The 22,617-nt window shown below is 47.4% G+C and overlaps 1 protein-coding gene across 5 annotated transcripts in view; it reads right to left on the bottom strand.

Moving 5' to 3' along the window:
• The window catches only part of NPAS2 (neuronal PAS domain protein 2), a 153,502-nt gene that overhangs the window by 74,411 nt on the left and 56,474 nt on the right, over positions 1 to 22,617 (bottom strand). For all 5 annotated transcript variants that reach the window (XM_047745027.1, XM_047745029.1, XM_047745030.1 and 2 more), the window contains exon 2: positions 6,988 to 7,041. In XM_047745027.1, the coding sequence (XP_047600983.1) occupies positions 6,988 to 7,019 (32 nt within the window). In that variant the 5' untranslated portion in view covers positions 7,020 to 7,041. The remainder of the gene's footprint in view (positions 1 to 6,987; positions 7,042 to 22,617) is intronic.

Genomic DNA, 22,617 nt, shown 5'->3' with positions numbered 1-22,617 from the left:
TTAAGCAGACTCCCCTCTGAGCACACAGGGTGAGGCAGGCTCTATCCCATGACCCACGCCATCACAACCCCAACAGAAACCAAGAGTGAATGCTCAGCCGACCAAGCCCCCCGGGTGCCCCTCCAGCCCAGCATCTTTGAGCTGCTTTAGCCGAGACCACAGGGAAGAGCATTCCCTGCCAGACCCCACCCCAGCTGAAGGTCCATGGGCAAATGAATGCTGTCACTCTCATCTTTCCATTCTGGAGAGGTTTGTTACACAACAACAGATACGCAGGAAGAATTAATGCCTAAGGCAACAGCTGGGTGATGCCCAAGAATCCTTCTAGACCAGGAATTCTGGAGTATCGAAACTGGGCCAACTAATTTCACATTATAGGATGAGACAGAAACCGATCAGCATGAAGACTTAGTCTTTCAAACCCGAGAATTATAAACGAGCAAAATGAACTTGTCTGCAAAGGCTTATCAGGATTGGGTCTTACACTTCTTTTTTTGAAGTCTCCACAAAAGGTTTTGGGGAACTTGAAACACAAGGAGTGGTTGAGGAAGGATCCAATATCCTCCACAGTAAGACAGTTGTATCCACGAAAGGTTAACTTCCATGAAGAATCAGTTACAGGCTGATCAGCCGCATGAACAAAGACCTTAGAAGAGGATTCCTCTTAAAATCTGAAGGTGTTGGGAAAATATAAACTAGATGGGAAATATGTCAGAATATTAACAATAGCTCTAAGTAGCAATGGTTATGAATGAACTTTGTTGACTTTTTTTAAACATTTCACTGTTTTTCAAATGTTGTTTTGGTGTTTTTTCATATGTAAGAAAATGTACAACAATGATGGGAATAAAGTTGATAAAAGACAGTATTGGGCAAAGGGTATTCCATGGAAAATCATGAAGAATTATTTAGAGAAAAAAGAAGGACTATGGCCAGAGAAGTTTATTTTGTTGTTACTAATCTGGGTTTGTTTTTTTTCTAGATAATTTTTTTAAAATTCACAGTTACCTAAAATAGAACAGACTTTGGGTTAATTGCTAATTGCCATCTTAGTATTTTGAATGGGCTAAGGAGCCCTGACACTCTCCAAAAGGGAGGAAAAAGTAGACAGTATGGCCCAAACTTATATTGGGGGGCATTTCTTCAGATTAGTGTTTACCATTCTTGGAAACTCTGTCATAGAGCAAGGTCCATTTAAGGTCAATGCAGACCTCTCCTGGGCCCAGTCCTGGGTCCTTGGGACAGGTACACACCTGCTCATGTCCATGAGCCAGGCAGCCTCCTCCACCCCCAAACCGTGGGGGCTGGGGACACCACTGAGCTCAGGAGCTCGGTTCAAGGAGCGAATGTCACCTGGATGTGTGGAGATAGAAGTCACCCCACATGGTGCTAGATGGGTTAGGCTGGTGTTGCCCTCATTTCCTGGAGAATTCTGGAGTCTATTTTGATTGGTGAAGAGTTTGTGGGGCTCAGCTGGTGCTATTTTTTTCTCCTGAGATGTAACAGGGACATCTTTACTCTTAACCAGAGTTATCGGAAAATGTCGAGGCCCAAATGGGAAACTGGCCTAATTTTCTGGTGATTCTTACTTAACGGTCACACAGGGAGAATTTCACGGGAGCAAGCCTTAGGAACTTGTCACTGAAATTCTCAAAGGAATATTTAGCTTTTCCTGCAGAAAAGGAGCATTTCAAAATGGCGGACTTCAGACCATCCTTTTTCAACTTAAAATTTATTGAAATGATCGAAAGGGCTTTTAGTGAATTCCTCTTTGCCTCAGATGCTCCCAGAGGGGTTCTGGGTGTCCCTAGGCTAGGGCTTTCCCAAGTTTCTAAGCCTACCAGGCACACAATTCTCCTTCTGACAATTCTTCTTAGCCAACCAAAGTACCCCACCAGGGTCGAAGCCAAGAGCCCCAAACAGAGGGAGGCCCCTTTTCCATTCTGCTGTTTACTGGGCCACAGTCAGAATTAGCATTCTGCCTGCAAGTATGGTTCTACTTTTCCCCTTTGTTTGGAATACAGAATCACTCATCTGGAAATTACAGGGTAATATGAATGAATTGTGTGTCCTGATATATCTATGTTCTTGCAAGGCCTGCTACTGCCTTAATCACCAAACAAAACAAACAGAAAGGAAGTCTCAAACATTCCTTCCTGCCATTTTTTCCTCCCTGTGTTGGGGCTTACGATGATGTGCATAACTCCCCAGTCAAGAGCCTATGAAGGAAAATCCCAGCAAAATTAGCATGATCGGCTCCAGCTGGAAACATCAAGCCATCATGAAGAGGGCCAGGCTTTTCATTCTGCACCGAGCCTGCACCCAGAGGCATCAGGAGAACTCCCACTTGGAGTTCTCCAAGTGGGCTACAACTTTCATGGATCAGACCAGCTTTTCCTTTCAGACCTACAGAATTTACATCCAGAGCAATGAAACAATAAAATGAGGCCAGTCTCCTCCTCTTAACCATATTCCTCTCCATGCAAGAGCACTTGGCTGAGAAACAGAGCTTATGAATTCCGATCATCACCTCAGCTCTGCTCAACACAGACCCTGCAGGATACATCTCTTCCTTTATGTTTGTTTTCCAGAATGCCTCTCCGGCTTACCCGAAGCCCTCTGAGGGCAGGGTAATGTTGCTTAGCCTCCTCATTTTCTTCCACTTGTTTAGTGTATTACTTAGGTAACAAATACGGACCAGAGGGTGATTGAATGGTCTCAGTCATTGGTCCACATTGATAAATTACCCCTGGGGAAACCAGGAGAAATGAGCAGCCTCCCAGCAACTGAGGCTTTTCCTTCTGCAACGCTGGCTTCTGCGAACGTGCATGTATGGGCTTCTCGGTTGCCGTCCTGGATCTCCCTCTTGCCTGACTTCAGCTTGTGTGTGCAAACCAGCATTCGCTGTAATGAGAACGCCAAGAATTGGCTCCTTCTGCCTGACACTCTTCATTCTTATTAATAAAAGGCAGCAACGGCTCTAATCTCACTACACGTCTTCCCTCCTGCGACAAAAACATACGCAGTAATGGAAACAAAACTTCGCAGCTGGTAGGAGATGAATGTCACTTTAATGAATGCTAATGAACTAATCACTTAATATGGGACAGAAGGAAGAGTCCATCATGAACGAGTTTCTTCTTAGTGTTCCGTTCTCTTAAGAAATGAGGGAAGCAATACTGCCAAGTTACAGACACTGGCTTTCTTTGGAAAGCCAGGATTCCCATGGGACTCTCTGCCCCCTACCCCTTGGGCACGTGGTCACCCAAAAGGCTTCCATTTACTTACTGTCATGGGAAGTTGTTAGGAGCCCAGACTCGGAATAATGCCTGAATTTGAATCCTTGCCTGCCACTGACTGGCTGTGTGATCCCACGCCTCGGCTTTCTCGGCTGTAAAATGGGGCCAATAATAACCGAGGTTGTGGGGTTGCTGTGAGGATCACAGAGGTCACGCCTGCAAAATGCTGTAGGCACACAGTGAGGGCTCTGGACACCTTAGTGTTCCTTATTAGCCCCGTGTCCTCTCCAGTGTTCCTTTAATTCCTGCCAGAACCCTACCAAGAGGCTGCTACTATCATCAGCCCCATTTCACAAAGGAAGAAACTGCAGTGAAGAGAAGTGTAGTAGCTCTTCTGAGGACAGAAAGTAAAAGTGTCAGGAGTCAAAGGCAGGCCTGTCTCATTTTAAGCTGTGCACTTCCTGCCCACTGCTTCCTGGATGACCACACTCACACACACAGACACACACACACCACAAAACTACGTCACACCAGAATTAGAAAAGCAGGTGTATGACTGGACCACAAAATGGTCCACTGGGAACCTCGTTATCTGGGGGTTCCAAATGTCTCTCCATCAAACTGTTCCCTTTTTTAAGTTCAAGGCCCGAGTTTTTGCATTTTTCCTCTCAAAAAAAAACAAACAAACAAAAAAAAAAAAACCAGCAATCAGTTCTGACATACAACGGGCACTCAAAACTCCCTGGATTTGCATGGGAATTCACAGAAGAAAGCGGAACTGTGTCCTGGTTTATAATAACTTGATCAAACAATCCAAACAAACCAGGAATCCCCTAAAGCTTTGGAAAACTTGCCCAATGGAGCGCGTGTTTTCTGGAGACAATGAGGGTTTTGAGCTGAAGCTGAGCATTTCTAATCTCACACACACACACACACAAAATCATGTGAGTGCAAACTGTTCCTATCAGACCTCCAGGTGGGGTTAGGGGAAGGGCCTCTCATGCTGCTACAGAGCCTGCTAGAAGTAGAGGTTTTAAAATGCAGATAATCGGGCACCTGGGTGGCTCAGTGGGTTAAGCCGCTGCCTTCGGCTCAGGTCATGATCTCAGGATCCTGGGATCAAGCCCCGCATCAGGCTCTCTGCTCAGCAGGGAGCCTGCTTCCTCCTCTCTCTCTGCCTGCCTCTCTGCCTGCTTGTGATCTCTCTCTGTCAAATAAATAAATAAAATCTTTATATAAAAAAAAAATAAAATGCAGATAATCTTAGGATTGTGGTCCTTTTGTCCCGGTTTTTTCCAAATGTTATGAGGGGTATTATTTCTGGTGTTATTTCTGGTGTTCTGGCAAACGGATATGAGTATTACCAAACATTCTAGACCTGTTCCCCCTCTGAGGTCAAGAGGGGGTGAAGGCTGGCCAGCGGCCTCACTGTCCTGGATGTGTGCAGGTACTGAGCCTTAGTTCCCTCATCCATAGAATGGGCGTAACAGGGAAACAATGCCTCAAAGGAATGTTGAGAGGCTGTGAGAGAATGCACAGAAAAGGACTTAACATCAAAGGGTTAGGGCATCCAGGAAGCAGTCCGTGACCACTGGCCATCGCTGCTGAGCTTTTCGTGATGCTAACAAGAATACCCTGTCAATGTAGGGTATGAAATTGTATGAAATTGTCCTGCATTTTCACATACATGTGATGATTAACATACGTGCACATGTGCGTGCATACACACACGAGAGCTTCTCTGTGTATTTTGTGGCTGATTCCAAAAATCAGCCTGGAGGAGGGCAGGGCAGAAATGACTGCCTGATGGTGTGGGTGAGAAGGCAGTAGCTGAGAGAGGGGAGGGTGTGCTGGAATTCACGAGTTGGGACAGGGCTGGTGTCCACCTCTGAGCCTACTCCATGGCTACCTGCGAGGGGACTGAGAGGCCAAACACGTGGAGGAAAGAACTGGAAGCTAGAAGCTAGCCTGCCCATGACGGAGGGCAGGGGGATTCCATGCTCATCTGCTCTGGGCTGGTCTGTTCATCCACTTGTTAGTTGGGACCCCACGGATTCTGTGACCTTCGGAGGTTGTGGCTTAAGGTCTGAGAAGCACTGCTGTGGGGAGCCCTGTTCCTCATGCCAAGAGAGGGCGTGTTACTTCAGAATAAACTGGGGTGTTGCTTGAATTGTTGTCTATGTAGATTTTTGTTAGAGAACATTTTCTTTTCCTTTTTTTAAAAAAAGATTTTATTTATTTTAGAGAGAGAAAGAGCATAAGCGGGAGGGGCAGAGGGAGAGGGAGACAGACTCTCAAGCAGACTCCACCCTGAGCACAGAGTCCAACATGGGGTCCAACTCAGGACCCTGAGGTCATGACCTGAGCCGAAACTGAGAGTCAGACACTCTACCAAGTGCACCAGCCGGGCGCCCTGAGAAAAGTTTTGAACATGGACCGGCAGAGATAAGTGTATGGTGAACAGCCAGTCCTGACCTTCCAGTTCCAACCATCTCGGCTCTGGGCCCACCCCGTTTCACCTATACCTCTAGCCATTTCTGCGGCTCCCTGATTGTTCTATAAGGAAATACTTGGGGAATTGACAAGCAATGCAGATTCTCCCTGTGCCCTGCGATTCACAGTGGGCAGGTCTGGAGTGGCCGGGGATTTGCTGTTCCCATGCCTGCCACCCTTTACCCCCAACAGGTGCCATGGAAGGTGGATGCCAAACTAGGGGACCTCTGAGGGCCCACCACTGCAGCTGGAGGATTCAAGTGACAACGAGGCCGTCGGTCCTGTGTAGCGAAGCAGGCAAAGCTTTCAGCTCTGCAGCTGTCTGAGAGCCTGCCACAGAGGACTGGAGACCCCCCCCACCCCCCACACACACACAATGGCGGGAGCAGAAAGATGAGACCGGAGGAAGAAGGCTTGTCCTCAGGCCTGAGTGAAGGCTTTCCCTGGAGAGTACACTCTACTGCCAGGTCTGTCACCTGTAGCCTGATGGTCTGTCGTCACCTACCGACCACCTCCATTCACCTGTGTCCTCCTCATGTCATCTTTATTGCCCTGAAGCCCCCTGGGGGCAAACTGTGTGATACTGAGAACATTCGAGGGCTCTTTACCTTCAAACTATCAACTCCATGACTCCACACACAGTAGGAGTTCAATAAATACCCAGTGTAGGAATAAGCAAGGATAGGGTTATAACAGCTCTGACACACCAGCTACCAAGCTAGGATTTCTGGCCAACCCCATAAGTGCATAAGATATGGGACCTCCAAGTGCCGATGAAGAAACTGGGACCGGGTATATGGAAGACTTAGTGCGTGAGGATGATTACTACGTGCTCAGTGTGTGGGAAGGATGATCCCTGTTATTGTCCAAAGCCGGGCAGCTCCCACAGTGGGGCCAGGATTTGAACCCAGACATGCCTGGCCAGGCTGCCTTACCAAGCAGTGTCTGTGCTGGGAAAGCGGTAACCAGTGGCTTCTGAAAGGCTTCATACACAAACGTTTGAAAAATATAAACCACTTGGCAAATCCCAGACAATGAGGAATTTCAGGATAAGGAACAAAATCGAGGGAGCTGGTCTACATGTCTTTTTTTTTTAAGTAGAGCACTGCAGTATTTCAAGGACAGTGGATACCAAGAGCCTGTCCCCAGCAGCCTGTCTTGCCGGTGTTCTCATCCATACTGAGTGAGGACAAACACTCTGAAGCCTGGCAGACCACAGGGAACAGGCCGAGGCATGAAACCCACTTCTTCTTACCTCTTTGCCCTGTCTTTCTCATCTTCATCCATTAGATTTTCTATGCAGTTTTTCCTGCAAAAAAAGAACAGATGATTATTGTTCGGCTTCTAGACCTTTCGTACAGGTCTGTCTGGGTATCATCACTTTGTTCTCATCTAACCTACAAGCCTGAGCCCAGAGCTTCTCAAACTTGGGTTCCAGCAAAACCCTCTACACTCTCAACAGTGACTGAGGACACTGCAGAGCTCTTGTGTATGCAGGTTCAAACTGAGAAATTTTAAATATGCAAGCACTCATTCCGTTAGATGTCAGAGCCATGCAGTTATCAGAAGTCAAAGAGCTTCTAGAAATGTTCACTGTATATACACGAGAAAAAAAGGCAAATAATGTGTTACTGTTAGGAAAGTTGTTTTGACCTCCCCAGGGGTCCCCAGATCACACTTTGACAGCCATTGTCTAGACCCAGCTCAAGAAAGTATCTGTTTATCCCAGATCTTAAACCTGCAAGGTGCCCATGACAGTGGAAAACACAGACATCATTTATATATCTGTTCATTCAAATACACAAACCCCTCTTACATGCAGCCAGGAAAAAACAGCACCCTAATCCTTCCTTTAAGGCATTTATACTTCCCTAGACAGTTGAGGTGTACAGATGCAAAAAATTAAGTAACAATCCAGGAATGTTCTTGTAGCCCGAAGTCATCAGAGACTACCTCACCGCCCAGAGCCTGCACTCTCCCAGACAGCTGGCTGGATGTCTTAAGCCCTATAGATCCAGGTTCCTCCGCCACACGCAGGCCTGTGAGTCTTTACGCCTCAGAGCCATGGCTCGGACTCCTTATTCTATTCACACTCTTCCCAGGGTCCTGTCTGGGGTGGGCCTCCTCCAGCCAGCCCTCTGAGCTGAAACAATCTCCGGGTGTCCATGAGGCCAGAGCCTGCAGGGGAATGGAGGTGAAGCCTATGGTGGCCGAGCAGGCAGAGTGACTGGGATAAGGGTGGGGACCCCGGAAGAGCTGAGTCACCATTGCCCACACGCCTCTGTTCTCAAAGGGTCTGAACTCAGAACTCAAAACCCGACACTTTGCAAATACATTAACACTCTCAAAACTTCAAGGGGTAGATACGTTTTAATGGGGCAAATGAATCTTTGTCTAAGATAATCTGGTTTTGTGATTTTGGTTTGGTACGTGCATTGGCTACACTGGGACTGGTGGGAACTGGAGGAGGAGGGAGAATTCTGCAGTTCCAAAGCTTACGCTCTGTTTACACACACACTCCATTCAGTCAACGGCCACCATGTTTTAAGGATAGCTTTGTGAGACATACCATTCAACAGTGGAGGCTTGTGTCATAATTAATATGGGTTACCACATCTGCAAATGGGCATGTGCTTAATGTTTTCCAGATGGAATCTGGTCAAAGTTTTAAGACACGAAAAACATGGTGCTAGGTCTGTGCTCCCAGGAAAGTGTCCGCTATGCATGTGTCCAGGGCGTAAGCGAGGACCCAGCCAAGCCAAGCCCTTCACCAGGGTCCCCCCAAGACAGAGCATGTTCATGGGAGGGATGTGGGCTTCCCGCTGATTTCCTGAGGTTCCGGAATCCTGGGGTTACCGTGATTACTGGGATTGCTTAGTCATTAGTGAAAATTTACAAGTGACTAATAGCTGTTCTTTATCAACCCCATTTTCTCTGTTTTATATTTGTTGGTCCTTAAACATTTCCTGAATCCATGAAGCCCTGATGACCTACACCTACTTCACTTCTTCCTTGTCCCTCCCATTTCCTTGCCTGATTCTTCTCACGTGATCCCTGTCTACACTGTTCTGCTCAACTGCATTTGTGTGAAGAGAAGTCACCTAAGCCAAGTTCCCCGGGGGAATGGGAGCTCCACCCCTACTGAGCCTATTGTCTCCCATAACCTCCCTTTATTAGAGAGAGAGAGAGAGAGAGAGAGAGAGAGAGAAAGCATGAGTGGTGGGGGAGGGGCAGAGGGAGAGAGAGAGGCAGACACTCTGCTGACCAGGGAGCCTCATTCCAAGACTCTGAGATCATGACCTGAGCTGAAGGCAAGGCTGACATTTAACCTATTGAGCCACCCAGGGGCCCCTCCATGGTTGTTTTCTGTTGTTATTTTTTTGTACTAAAGAAACTGCAGTGAAATACACATTACATAAAATGTGTCACTTTTAAGTGGACAGTTCAGGGGTTAAGTGCATTCACACTGTTGTAAAACCATCACCACCAGCTCCAGAAACCCTTTCATCTTGCAAAACTGCAACTCCGTGTCCTTTAATCACTAACTCCCCATTCCTTCTCCCCGAGGCCGGGCAGCCACCACTCTACTTTCTGCATCTGACCACTCCACGCCCCTCCTATAACTGGAGTCATCCGGTATTTTTCCTTCTGTGGCAAGCTTATTTCAATGTTAGCATAATGTCCTTGAGGTTTATCATGTCATAACGTCTATGGGGATTTTCTTCCTTTTTAAGGCTGAATAACAGTCCACTGTGTTTCTATCACATTTATTTACCCAGTCATCCATCCACGCACACTGAGCGGCCTCCACCTTCTGATTATCACAAGTGGTGCCTCTATGAACACGGCTGTACCCCCCACCCCTGTATTTTTGAGCCATCCTCTTATTTCAGGATGTGGAGGAGCTAGACAGGGCCCAAAGGTACACAGGATCGGCGGTGGGGGGGGGGGGGGGCAAAAGACAGAAATTCTTTTTCTGTGAACTCTGGTTAAAAGAACAGCTGAGAAGTTTAAGAGGCGGCAACCACTCTTCTCATGCCTGGGGCTGGGAAAATAACTGTTGATGTGATCAACCCCCAGAGTGGACAATGGAGGGAAGCTACAGAATCTTTACTCAGGACAACCACATGTTCTAAGTGCCTTACACATTTATGATATCTACTGGTCAAAATCCCAACAGGAAATGAGACTTTGTTACAAAGGTGTGGGTGGGGTCTAGGGGAACCGAGAGAGATGGCATGGTTACCTAGGATTGGTATCAGACAAGCTGTTAACACCTCCCAGGGTGAAGGGACCAGAGGGAAATAGGTTCCCAGACCTGGAAGGAGTGTATCATAGAGGGGAGGGGGCATTTGGTGGAAGGATGCAGCCAGCCTGAAGAAAACTTTTCATTAAGAGAGAAGTCAAGGGAATGAATACCTCACCTCCCTCTCCACCTGTCCCATTTCCCGCTGGTGTCTCCTATTGGCTACACCACCCAGAAGGCTGAGGCGGGGGGCCCATGACATCGTCAGTGGGGGGGAACTCCAGGTGCAGAGAGAAGGGTGGAGAGGCTTGGAGGGGGACAGGAAGGATACCCAGCATGCCAGTAATGTTCGTTCCTGAGAGGCTCTTTCAGTTCTGGGTTTCTTGGATTTTCTGGAACACAATCTATTTGGAGTCTTTCAAAAATTTACATTTCCCCACATTTGAAGGATAGGCACATGCCTCTAGGAACTAAACACTCAAGAAATAATAACATGATAATGATGAGAGGCTGAGGAAAGAGAGCCTAGCAGAGAAGATCCTTGGAACTATTTAAGCCACAAAATCAGTAATGATAGATTATAACCCAAAGAAGAAACTATTCATGAGTCCATACGGATACAAATAATTAAACAAATAAATAAAGGGGCACTTGGTGGGGGGGGCAGATCTCCTTTACAGAACAACTCCAATTCATAAATGTTGAAGGAATATAGGAAACAGAAAATCACCACCAGTACCTCGTAGTAATAACTGTTGCAGGCAAGCTCCATTGATGGATGCTGAAATTAATATGGAACAGTTTGTGAAGATACGATATCTGCATAGTTTAAAGTATCTCCCTCAATATATTTATTAATTACAAAGGAGAAGGGCAACTTTATAAGTGAAGAAGGTTGGCAGACACCACCTGCCCTAGGGGTCAAAATTAACAGCACCAGTATAAGTTACACTCAAGTCTCAAGTGCTCCTTCTCTTGGGTGTTTATATCTCAGAGTGCAACTATTGTATCATAGCGTAGCGGCATGCTTAGTTTATTAAAAAGTGCCAACTGTTTTCCAAAGTGAACGTACAATTTATTTTTGCACCAGGAGCCTGTGAGAGTTCCAGTGGCTCATTCTTGCCAACACTTGGTAATGGTTTCTTGCTTCTGGTCATTCTAGTGGGTGTGTTGTGGGAGTTCAATGGGATTTGAATTTGCATTTCCCTTAAGATTCATGGTGTTGAGTATCTTTTCATGTGCTTATTGACCACTGAGATAGCTTCTTTTGCGAGGTGTCTGTTCAAGTTTTCTTGCCTCTTTTCTTCTTTCTTCTTAAAAATTGGGCTGTTTGTCTTCCTTGTACCGATCTGTAGAAGTTTCTCTCTTCCACATACAGGACTCTACTAGATCTAGATATCAATTTGTGAACATTTTCTCCCAGTCTGTGGCTGGCCTCTTCACATTCTTGATGGTGACTTTTAAATTTGATAAAGTCCAGTTCATAAATTTCTATTTTCATGGTCAGTGATTTGTGTGTCCTCAGAAATCTTTGCCACTTCAGTGTCATGAAGAATTATCCTGTTTTCTTCTAGAAGCTTTATCATTTTAGCTTTTACATTAAGATCTATAATCCATTACAAATTAAAATTTTTCCCCCTCCAATCTGGACATTCAGGTACTCTAGGATCATTTACTGAAAAGACATTTCTTTCCCTATTGAATTGCAGTGGCATTTTGATCAAATGTCTCATATGATCCTATATGTATATTTATAGAATCTATTCAGGTTTATCTATCTACAGGGTTTCGGTGGCACACAGACACACAGGATAAACATTTTTAAAAATTAACTTTGTTCTTTAGAACTCTTTCGCCTTTTCAGAAAATGCAAAGGCATTACAGACAGTTCCTACATACCCTGCATCCAGTATCCCTTATTATTAACACCTTACATTAGTATGGTACACTTGTCACAATTAATGAATCGTCATTGAAAGACTATTGTTAAATAAAGTCCATATTTTATTAATATTTTCTTAGTTTTTACCTAATGTCCTTTTCCTGTCCTAAGATCTCATCTAGGACACCACATTACACTTAGTTATTGTGTCTCCTTAGGCATCACGTAGACGTGATAGATTCTCACATTTTCCTTGTTTTGGATGACCTTGAAAATTTGGGGGACTATCTGTAGAACATCCCTCAATTTGGGTTTGTTGATGTTTTTCTTACGGTCAGACTGGGCATATAGGCTTTTAGGAGGAAGCCCACAGTGGTAAAGAGCCATTGTTATCACATCATACCAAGAGTATTAACAATACGATCTCTGTGATATTGTCCTTAACCGCCTGCCTGAGGTAGTGCTAAACTTATCTTTAAACTACATGTTAGTGACATTTACACGTAGTATGTGCAACATTTTTCTTCAACTTTCAAATACCCCTTTTCCAGATACAGAATTGCTTAATTTAAAGTGGTAGATCCAATTTTCAGTCTCAAAAAAATACAATGAATATACCATCTTCTCTGTTTTTAGATTTTATACATAATCATTGAACTTGGATCAGATGGAAAATTGAGCCCATAGCTTTCAACTGAGAGGCACTTCACCTGGAAACATGCTGAGCACATGATTTGAAGGCAGCTAATCTGCTCTTTAGGGAAGCTTGCTCTGTTTCCCAACTCTGTGGTATCTTGTATTTGTCTATCTTTAAGACAGTTCTACGCAATCTTAACTCCTCTGGCTTTATAGGGATTCTTGGTAGAATGTAGTGTGAGCTTTCCAATTTTGTGCTTCTTATTTAAGATTCTTAGCTATTCTAGGTCTTTGCATTTCCTTGCAAATTTTTGGAATTTACATTGTCAATTTCTATAAAAATGGCTGCTGCAACCTTGATTGGGATTGTGTTGAATCTAGATTGTGTAGAATCTAATTTGGGAAAAACTGAAGCTGAACCATGTTGAGCCCTCTGGTCCCTGCACACGGCTTCTCTCTGTGAAGAGGTAATGGGGTGTATTCATTGAGGCACTAACGTGATGTTTGGTGATTCAACAGGTAGTCCTTGAGTGCCAAGCAACCTGCAAAGCCCTTGCTTTCATGGCTCTTAGAGGGTGGGGGCAGGTAGAGGGTGATGGGAGCAAGCCACAAGCAAATAAATAAGTAAATAAGTAAATAAGTCAACTGCTTGTAACTTCTTTGGAGAAAAATAAAGGAGACACGATGCAGGGTTGGGGGTTGGTTGGGGTTACTGTAGTAAGCTCGAGTCCTGCTCTGGTATTTTAGGGACTCACATAAGGCCCACTAAGACCACGTTTGAAGGGTACCTGGGTGGCTCAGTGGGTTAAAGCCTCTGCCTTCAGCTCAGGTCATGATCTCAGGGTCCTGGGATCAAGACCCGTGTCAGGCTCTCTGCTCAGCAGGGAGCCTGCTTCCCTTCCTCTCTCTCTGCCTACTTGTGATCATTGTCTGTCAAATAAATAAATAAAATCTTAAAAAAAAAAAAAGACCACGTTTGAGCTATGACCTGAGGGAAGTGAGCCATGGGCATCCATACGGGACAAAGGTTGGTTTTCGTTCTGCATGAATGGGAAGGCCCTTGAGGTTCTGATCAGAGAGGCGAGGTGTAGCTCCCTCAGAGGACAGCTGCAATTCTAGAATGAATTAAGTTTGTACATGTGAAAGTAGCCACTCATTTTGAGCCAACACTCAAAATCAGGTCATCTTCTTTGATGTCAAGGATGAGGCATAACCCATCTTCACACATACCATCATGCCCAGCCCTGCTCCTTACCCATACTGAGCACTCAGTAAGTATCTGAGGCATGAAGGAGAGAAGCAAGGGATGGACAGGCAGGCGGGGGGAAGAAAGGAAGGTCAGACAGAGCCAGAGCCACACCCCGTCTGAATTCTGGTGTGAATGCCCAACCCTGACTTCCACAAATCTCTCAATGACTGTGGTGAGTCCAGAATAACAGTACTCACAAAGTACATTTAAAGGCACAACTATGTCCTGAAGACCACAAATTAAAACAAAAACTGCTGTGTGTGCAAGAGCTATTAACTAAAGGCAAAAGCCCCTTCACATTCTGCAGGAAGGGCCCAAGGCTTCCTCACTGACCCCCTGCCAGGGCAAAATGCTGAAAAACTCTAATCTCATTTTATCTCCATCTGGTTCTATGGGTAGAACCGGCTGGCTCTGATGACCTCCCCTTACAAATCAGGAAGTGCCACCCTTCTGAGGGACCTGCTCATGGACACAGGGCCTGTAAGCAGAAGCCACCCTGGGCTGTGCCTTCTCCGAGGGGACTCAAGTACTTTACCCATGGCCCACTGCGCGTGGTCCGGCTTCTGACTTCCCAGACAGGCTGATTTAAATTTCAATTCCAACCCACTTACTCTATGACCTTGAGCAAGTCCCTTAAACTTCCTGAGTTTCTGTTTCCCTCATTCCTAAAGTGAAGCTGATATCCACCAGGCAGCGATGGTGTGAGCTGTTCATAAGAAGTAGGTCTGCATGCATGGGTGCAGAAAAGTGCCAGTGGGATGCTTGCAGCCAGGCCTCAAGGTGAGGCCTGTCCACCCCATGCCCATCCAACCCATGCCCACCCATCCCACGCCAGCCCCCCATCATGGTCCTAACCTTTCCATTCCCAGTGGGGGCCTGAGGCCCTGCTAAGGCAGGAGACTCCAGGATCATCCTTTCTTCTGACTGGCCTTAAATTTCAATGAACACGCTCTATGCACAGCAGCAAGGTCCCTGCAGGGTGAATGGAGCCACACAGACAACATTTCCAAGAGGTGCTCCTGCCCAGAGAAAGGAAGGACTGTATGGGTGGGAAGAGTATGTTACCAGCCGTGAGGCACCCACAGATGGGTGTTCCTGCCACACCTCCAGAGACCACGTACGGCTGCCAGCAAGCAGAGTGGTGGAGAGCGCCAAGCAGAATGGGGTGGGTAAAGCCCCTTGCGCTTGGCCCAAGAAGCAGCCCAGTGGCAGAATCTAAGCCAGCAAGACCAGTGAGCACCAGCTAGGCTCTGTCCCCTAACTGCTGAGACAGGAGGCAGAGCTAGCAGGACACACTGGGTCTCTGAGTTCCTGGGGCTGGCATCCACCTCTGGGAAAAGGAAAAGGCCGTGGTGGGCTGGAGTCACCAGGCCCAAGCTGAGACCCTGCTTCTGCCCTTCGGTAGCTCGGTGGGACCTTGGGCAAGGAGGTGTGCTGCCAGCCCTTGTGCCTCTCCAGTGACGTGGGGATACAGCAGGGCCTCCTTTGTTGCCCGGTGCCAAGAAAAAAACAAGAGAAATGGTGAGAAACCTCCAGCACAGGACTCGGGCACGTATAAATCCTCAAAAATTTCTAGCTACTATTGATCACAATATCAGTAACAATAACAAGCTAAATAGCAAGCAGTAGAAACTGGTCCTTAAGCCTATAAAACACCTTTGAACAGGGTGGGATTATTGTTCCTGTCTACCAGTCAGAGTTGAAAAGTGTGTGTGCAGTGAGGGGAGGGAGCATGGCAGAAAGACAAACAGACATGCCCACACACTGCCTGGAGTGGTGGGCCTGCCCACGGTGTCCAGTGGGAACTCAGCAGAGATTGGTCATTGTCAGGCTGGGAGGGAGGGAGAGAAGGGAATGGAATAAACACAGAATGACTGAGGATGTACTCAAGAAAGAGCCATTGACCTTAATTGAATGGAAGAACAAAAGTGAGGTCAGCACATGACATTTTCATTACCTAGGTGAAGTTTCTACCTTAAGGGTTCTGGAACATTCTTTCTCCTAGCCTCCTACTGCTATACAATGGATTGGAAGTTTGGCCCTGGGTGAACAGGGGCCAGCAAATGGCAGCATGACTGTTTTCTCATAGCACATCTGCCCTGGGTCCCACAGTATGTCAGCAGGGAGGTGGGAGGTTAATGAATCATTCAGGAGACAGAGACCCCCCGTGGGGACTAAAAGCTCATTCCTGGGTCTCCAAGAAGATGACATGCAATATACGTGTAGAGTACGTTATTCGAAAGCAAAGGTTGGCAATGCTTTTCTGCAAAGGGCTACCTAGGACATATTTTAGATGCAGACCATAGAGTCTCTGCTGCAACTACTCAACTCTGCTGTTGTAGTGCAAAAGCAACTGCAGACAATATGAAAACGAGCGGGTGTTGTTGTGTTCCAATAAAACTTTATTTACAAATACAGGCTGGGGGCCAGATAGAATCACAAGAATCAATACTCAGCCTTCCTCTTCAGGGTCTTTTACTTTCTTTTTGTACAGCCAAGGTAGGTCAGTGGGTCCTTCCGTAACATCTTGAATTTTCTTCCAAATGACTATTATAAGCCTACTGTGTTGCAGGCCATTGTTTTTACAAAATGAAACCATGACATTTCCAAATTGGCTGAGAAATGGTTTGAATTATAGGATCCAACTTATCTGGGGAATCCTAGTATCCTCCCCACTGTACCGACCAAATACGGTGAATTTAGTTCATTAAAAAGAAAAAAAGTAGGAAAAGAAAGAATGTGTCAAAATCAAAAGGGGCAATACCAAACACACGCATCCCTCCCCACCAGTCCACTGGGGTTTATTTACTGTCAATAGCGAGTGTGCCTTCTGTCCTCCCAGTCAGCATCTGGTGACGGGACCTCATGTCCTTTCGGATCAACATCTTTATCTTCTATGTGCAAACTTGATAACAATTGTTCCTCATTATACTCAAGAAATAGAAAGGCTTTGAAAAACAGTCACTGATGAACTGCCATGCTTACTTGTCTCCCTTTGTCCTTTGGGGGAGGCTAGGAAATAACTTCCACATTTTAATTCTTCCTCTCCAGGGAATGTTGTTTTGGTTGCAATGATTCATTTGCTGGGGGAAAAAATAGCTTTTCTAAAGGAAACGGGCAGTGAAAATCTGAGTGCCACCCGCTCCTGCAGTCCCAAATCCCCTCCATCGGAGAAATGTTCCCCATACTCTGGCACATCCAGCAACCTGGAAAATGCAAGGTGGACAGGCCCATCCGTAGTCCCCCTTGGCCACCCATGTAGCCGTGCCTCCCGAGCCTTGTGGGGGCCTCACTGGGCCTGGTTCCCAGAAGTCACTGAGATGAGACACCCTGCCCCCAACCTCAACGAGCTTCCACGAACACATGAGAATTATACCAAAGGTTCCCCACAGTCAACACTGAGGCTTTATCTGCTGGTTAGGATCATGAGTCCCCCTTCCAAGGGTCTGATGATTCATTATTCAGGGAAACAGTGACGGAGCAATGAAGGAGTGGATAGAGAATGTTAGAAACTTTGTTATAAAATAAACTTAAAGTGACACCATCTGGTCAGCAAAGAACTTCCAAAATAAAATCATCTCCACATCTGGATGTGAGGGTCATCCTCGAAGGACATATTATTCTTGCCACCTATGAATCTTACATCCCAATCACTTCAGATTCCTTTCAGAGGGCCCCTTTATGAGGAGTTTAGGCACCACAGCGAAAACCTGAGTCAACCAGAGAATCCGATGGGGGACAGTGTGTGGTCAGGGTGTGGACAATAGATGCCTATAAAATTCAGCAAGAGGGGAAGAGGAGATTAATGAGTCATGCTCAGAGCTGAGTCAGTGAGAGCCTTTGTTGAGGACTGCTCGTCAGCGGCCACTGACAAACAGAAATGAATCCATTAACCCTGCTCCGGCCAGCGTCTCCCCTCCATGTCACCGTTGGTACGAAGGCTCCTTCCGGCCTGGGAACACTCATCCTCATTGTGCTCAAGTGTGCAAGGAGAGCCAAGGGAAAAGATGTCCTTGAAATAAGAGGCCAGGCCTGTTTTGGACACCCAGGCTGTGGAATTTGGGGTTTCACATCAGAGCTTCAAATAAAGTTTAATAAAAATGTGGAATGTCTCATGCAAACTGCTAACTGCGGGAGGAAACAAAATTAATTTGGGAGTTGACAGGATCTAAGATTGAATGTCCTCTGCCTTCTTGCCTTCACTGAGCATGGCGGCCTTTCCCTTAGTCCTTGGGCAGGCCTACCTCACAGCAAATGTGGGACAATGCCCACTTTCCCCCCCATCTATGCAAAACCCAGGAGGGCAGCTCACCCCTACAAAGCACTAAGCAGAGGATGGTGGGCAAGAAAGGCGAATCACTGCCTTTTTCACAGCACGGCGGTCAGAGACCACGACTCTGCAATGAGAGTGACCAGGACCTTCCGAGTCGCGCATCCAACACCACACACCTTGTTGGTACAAACGTCCTTACTTTGTGTCCTCTTCCTTCCCCACTCGTTGAAAGATTTTTCTTTTCTTTATAGTTTCAATGGGGGAATGCAGTCTGTCCTCTGTGAAAGCCAGGCAGCTCCTGGCAAGCCCGTGGGCTTAGAAGAGGCCATGGGAACCCTCTTCATGCTGCACGACCCTATGGTGACTTGTATTGAACGTGTTCACTTTTCACAGGTATCCACGAAGTTAGAGGCCCTGGTGTCCCTGCTGTTGGCTCTCTGTGGTACAATTCCATTGAGAATGATTCCCCCCAGGGGAGGCGGGTGCTGGCTTGTGAGGCCTTCCTTTGCGGTAGGGAGGGCTGACAGGTGCACCAAGCCGCCTGGACAAGCCTCCCCACCTGACACGAGTCTGGTTGTATCTGGTGCCCATAGTCGGGAAAATGGCCTTGAGGACAGACACCCAGACCTGTTGAAGCAGATGGTGGCCTCACGCCCTGGGCAACATCTCTCTGCCTGCTCAAAGTCACCACCCCTCTCATGGGCGCCACACCCCACATGTGCCTCTGCGGGGACGCAGTGCACAGACTGAGCCATAGGGAATCCGGCAAGGGGGTGCTCCGAGGAGAGGTCCAGCCCACGCAGGAAAAGCAGCCCCTGACGGGGGTTGTGGGAAGGAAAAGAGGTGCCTATGCCAGTGAACAAGCTGCCTTCATGAGATGTAAGGCAGGAACGTTCTGTAGAAACCATCCCATCTCTAGACACACACACCCCCGCCCCACCCAGCTTTGGATGGAGGATGATTTCCCGCATAGACTCATTTCCTTCCCTGCCTCGCTGGACACCTGCCTTCCATTTTCCCTTCCAGAAACACACAGCCCCTTGCACACACAAAGTCTGAGGAAAGGCCTGCCCTACAGACGCAAACACAGACCAAGAAGCGTCCAGTCCACCCAGGAGAAGAGGCTTCAAGCATCTCCACCAGGAAGTCCTCGGTTGACAGTGGGGGAATCACTGCCCGAGATGGGCCCATTCATTAAGCGAGTGGAGAGCCATCAGAGGGTCCAAAAAGGCCTGACTTTCACACCGTGTAGAGGCCAAGTGGGTGTTTCCCTGGCAGGACTGGAAACCTCCAGTTTCACCATTTTGTACAGTCAGATATTCATATTGTAAATGAAAGGCATTTTAGAAGAGCTCTCTCCTCCCATCTGGCCAGATAATACTGAAGAAACTGCAAGAGAAAGTAGGAGGTCTTTTTTTTCTTTTTGAAAACAAAGACTGCGTTCTCTCCTCTCCTATATATCCAATGAAACGACCCAGGGAAACGCACGATTTGCCCTCCAGCCCGACTCTCCCCAGGCTGGGGTGGGGGGTGGTGGCTTCAGGGGGCCCAGGAGAGTTTCAGACACAAGCCCCAGAGTGAGGACGGTTCCGTCAGGGCTTTGCCATCGGAAAGAGCAGGCCCAGGACACCTTTCACAAGGCATTCTGCTATGCACAAACACAGGAGGAGTTAGTGGAAAAGATAAAGCGCTAGCTTCTGGCTTTCTCATATGTCAGCTTATTTAATCATGCCTATCTGATCCCACGGGTTTTTTCCCTGAACAACTCTAACAGACACTATGCTACGCCCACAAGCAGCAACGCAGCAAGATTTCAGCAAAGAATAAAAGCAGTAAGCGTGTGTTATGTATTTGGGGGGGATATGCACACCTACTAGTGCACACCTACCTCGGCTCGGGGGACACACTCCACGTTCTGGAGCATGGCATCCATGCTCAGGCCTGGATGACCAGCTGCCACCGTCCCATCACACTAACCCCTCCTCCATCCCTGTTCCCAGACATCTACACTAGTAACAACATCCTCTTCCTCCCTCCAGCTCTGGTCCCATCCAAGGACAGGGAAACACCCCTACTCTGCCCCCACGTCTGCCATCCTTAACTCATTATGACCTCTAGTTGTTTCCGCAGGGCCGTGGCTTTAGCCGGTCCCTCCACGCCCCCGGCTGCCCCACCGTGCCACCCAGCCCCGCCACATACACCCAAGAAGGTAGTCCCCTCGAGGGAGGGCAAGGACAGTTCCCACCCCGAGTCTCAGCAAGCAGAGGGTCCTGGGACTCAGTGCAGTTTCCCAGTAAGGAGATACATGGCTGAAGAGCTTTCATTTAGAAATCTGTTTTTAAAGTTTGGAGCAAAGCCTTGGTTCCCAGCAATCATTCAACACGCCACAGGATTTCCAGGAGACAGGCTGAATTGGGACACAGGATGCCTGAGCTTGGACCCTGTCCCCACATCACCTTGGGTACTGGGCCCTAACCCTTTAGACTAATGGAAAACAGGGCAAACAGATTAAACCACGTTCACCCAGAAGACTGCCATCTGTACAACTCGGAAAGCTCCTTGCTCTGCCCAGCCCCTCTGGACAACGCTAAACAGGCTTAGCCTGCTGTGGGCAAACAGGAAAAGTAGGTCAGCTCAGCAGCACCAAGCGCCGTGATGAACTACTGATGCGCGGCTGCTGGGAAGAGAGGGGTGTGCCCGCTCGCAGCCCAGGCTGGGCGGCCCGGGCCAGCCTCCAGGGGGCAGCCAGGGGACCCAGGTAATGAGAACATTCAAAGAAAGCTGGAGAGTTGATTCTTTGGGGAAAAAAAAAAAAAAAAAGACGTGGCATAAAAAAGAAGGTGTGGACTGACACCCACTGCCATTTTCCTGTCTTCAAAAGACAAATCAATTCGTATCTCTGCTGCAGTGAAAGAAGCCGCTGCACCTGCACAGGTGCACCACCCTGACAATCTGCAAGAACACTGTGGCCAAGGGTGGCGCTGCCGCCTGGCTGGGGTGGCAGGGGGAGCTTCTTCTACCTGCTGCCTCTTCCCCCCAACACCCCTCACAGCTCCTGGGGATCACCAGATGCTTGCTGGGGGCAAGGACAGATTTGGGTGGGTGGTGCCAGGACCTCATGATGGAGAGGGAGCACTGAACTGCTGCTATGTTCCCTGTGTTTGGTCTAGCCTACAACTGTCCAGACAGAAAAACCATCCCTCAGGGCCTCTTGGGCTCAGAAGCTGGACAAAGCCCCAGACACAAGGGAAATTCCCCTGAGGCCCAGGTGATCTAACCTATTTCCAGAAGCTGATGGCTGGAAACTGGTTTTCTAAGAAGGGCCCAGCACAAACCTGGAGGCTGATGCTGGGGTCTTGGGCGGGGCGGGGGGAGGGGGAGAGGACCAGGTCCTGCTCCCCACAACTTCCAGGAGGGACAGGACCCCTAGCTCAACCCTCATATAGTTCATTGGTGCACTCAGAGCAGGAACAAAAGTTAGTTGGGGGTGAGGTGGTGATGGATCCCAAAGAAGTTTCTCCACAGAGCAGTGGCCTTGGGTCCCAGGCCAGGTCGCGGTGACCAAATCTGTAAATCCAGGTATGTATAATTTTTAAAAGGCTTTCTTCTAACATGTTGGACATTGTTTCCTCTTTATTTCACTTTTCTGACAAAGGTATCACATGGCCTTGTCAATACACCTTTTAGAAACATTCAGACCTAAAACCCTACGACTTGGAGAATGTTCATCTACCGTCTTTCAGAAATGACCTGATCTGAAACATTTTCTCTATAGCATTTTCAAGAACAAAAAGGCAGAAGGGTCATCCCTCAGCCTTTGCGGGTCAGTCCTTCCTTCCTTCTTCCTCCTGGCCCTTGAGTCTTTGTTCACACAGGATCCACGGGCAAAGAGGCAACAAGGCAGACCCTGCGTTCAAAATGCAGCTCTGGGTGGCTCAGTGGGTTAAAGCCTCTGCCTTCGGCTCAGGTCATGATCTCAGGGTCCTGAGATCGAGCCCTGCATCGGGCTCTCTGTGATCTCTGCCTCTACTTGTGATCTCTGTCTCTGTCAAATAAATAAAGTCTTAAAAAAAAAACATTAAAAAAATAAAAAATAAATGCAGCTCTGACATTTCACTTGCTGGGTGACCTCAGGCAAGTTAACCACACCTCTTTCTGCCTCGCTTTCTCCTCTTCACAGAGAAGCTGAGACTTAAGAACAGGATACCTATAAAGCGCCTCAAATGTGAGCTCGATGAATGTTAGCTCAGGGGGTTGTTATTACAGCAATCCTAGGAACCAGTTAAAAGGTGCTATTCCACATTTAGATAACAGACAGCAATCATGGACATCCATTAGCTTTATTTATTTTTTTAAAAAAGATTTTATTTATTTATTTCACAGACAGAGATAGGCAGAGAGGCAGGCAGAGAGAGAGGAGGAAGCAGGCTCCCTGCTGAGCAGAGAGCCCGATGGGGGACTCCATCCCAGGACCCCAGGATCATGACCTGAGCTGAAGGCAGAGGCTTTAACCCACTGAGCCACCCAGGTACCCCTAGCTTTATTTTTAAATTACAAAGATATTTGCCAGCTATCAGGAAATCTACAAAGCAAATCCTT

This window comes from Lutra lutra, chromosome 9 (genome assembly GCF_902655055.1).
Source record: "Lutra lutra chromosome 9, mLutLut1.2, whole genome shotgun sequence".
NCBI classification, from domain to species: Eukaryota; Metazoa; Chordata; class Mammalia; order Carnivora; family Mustelidae; genus Lutra; species Lutra lutra.
This window is presented reverse-complemented; position numbering and strand designations above follow the sequence as displayed.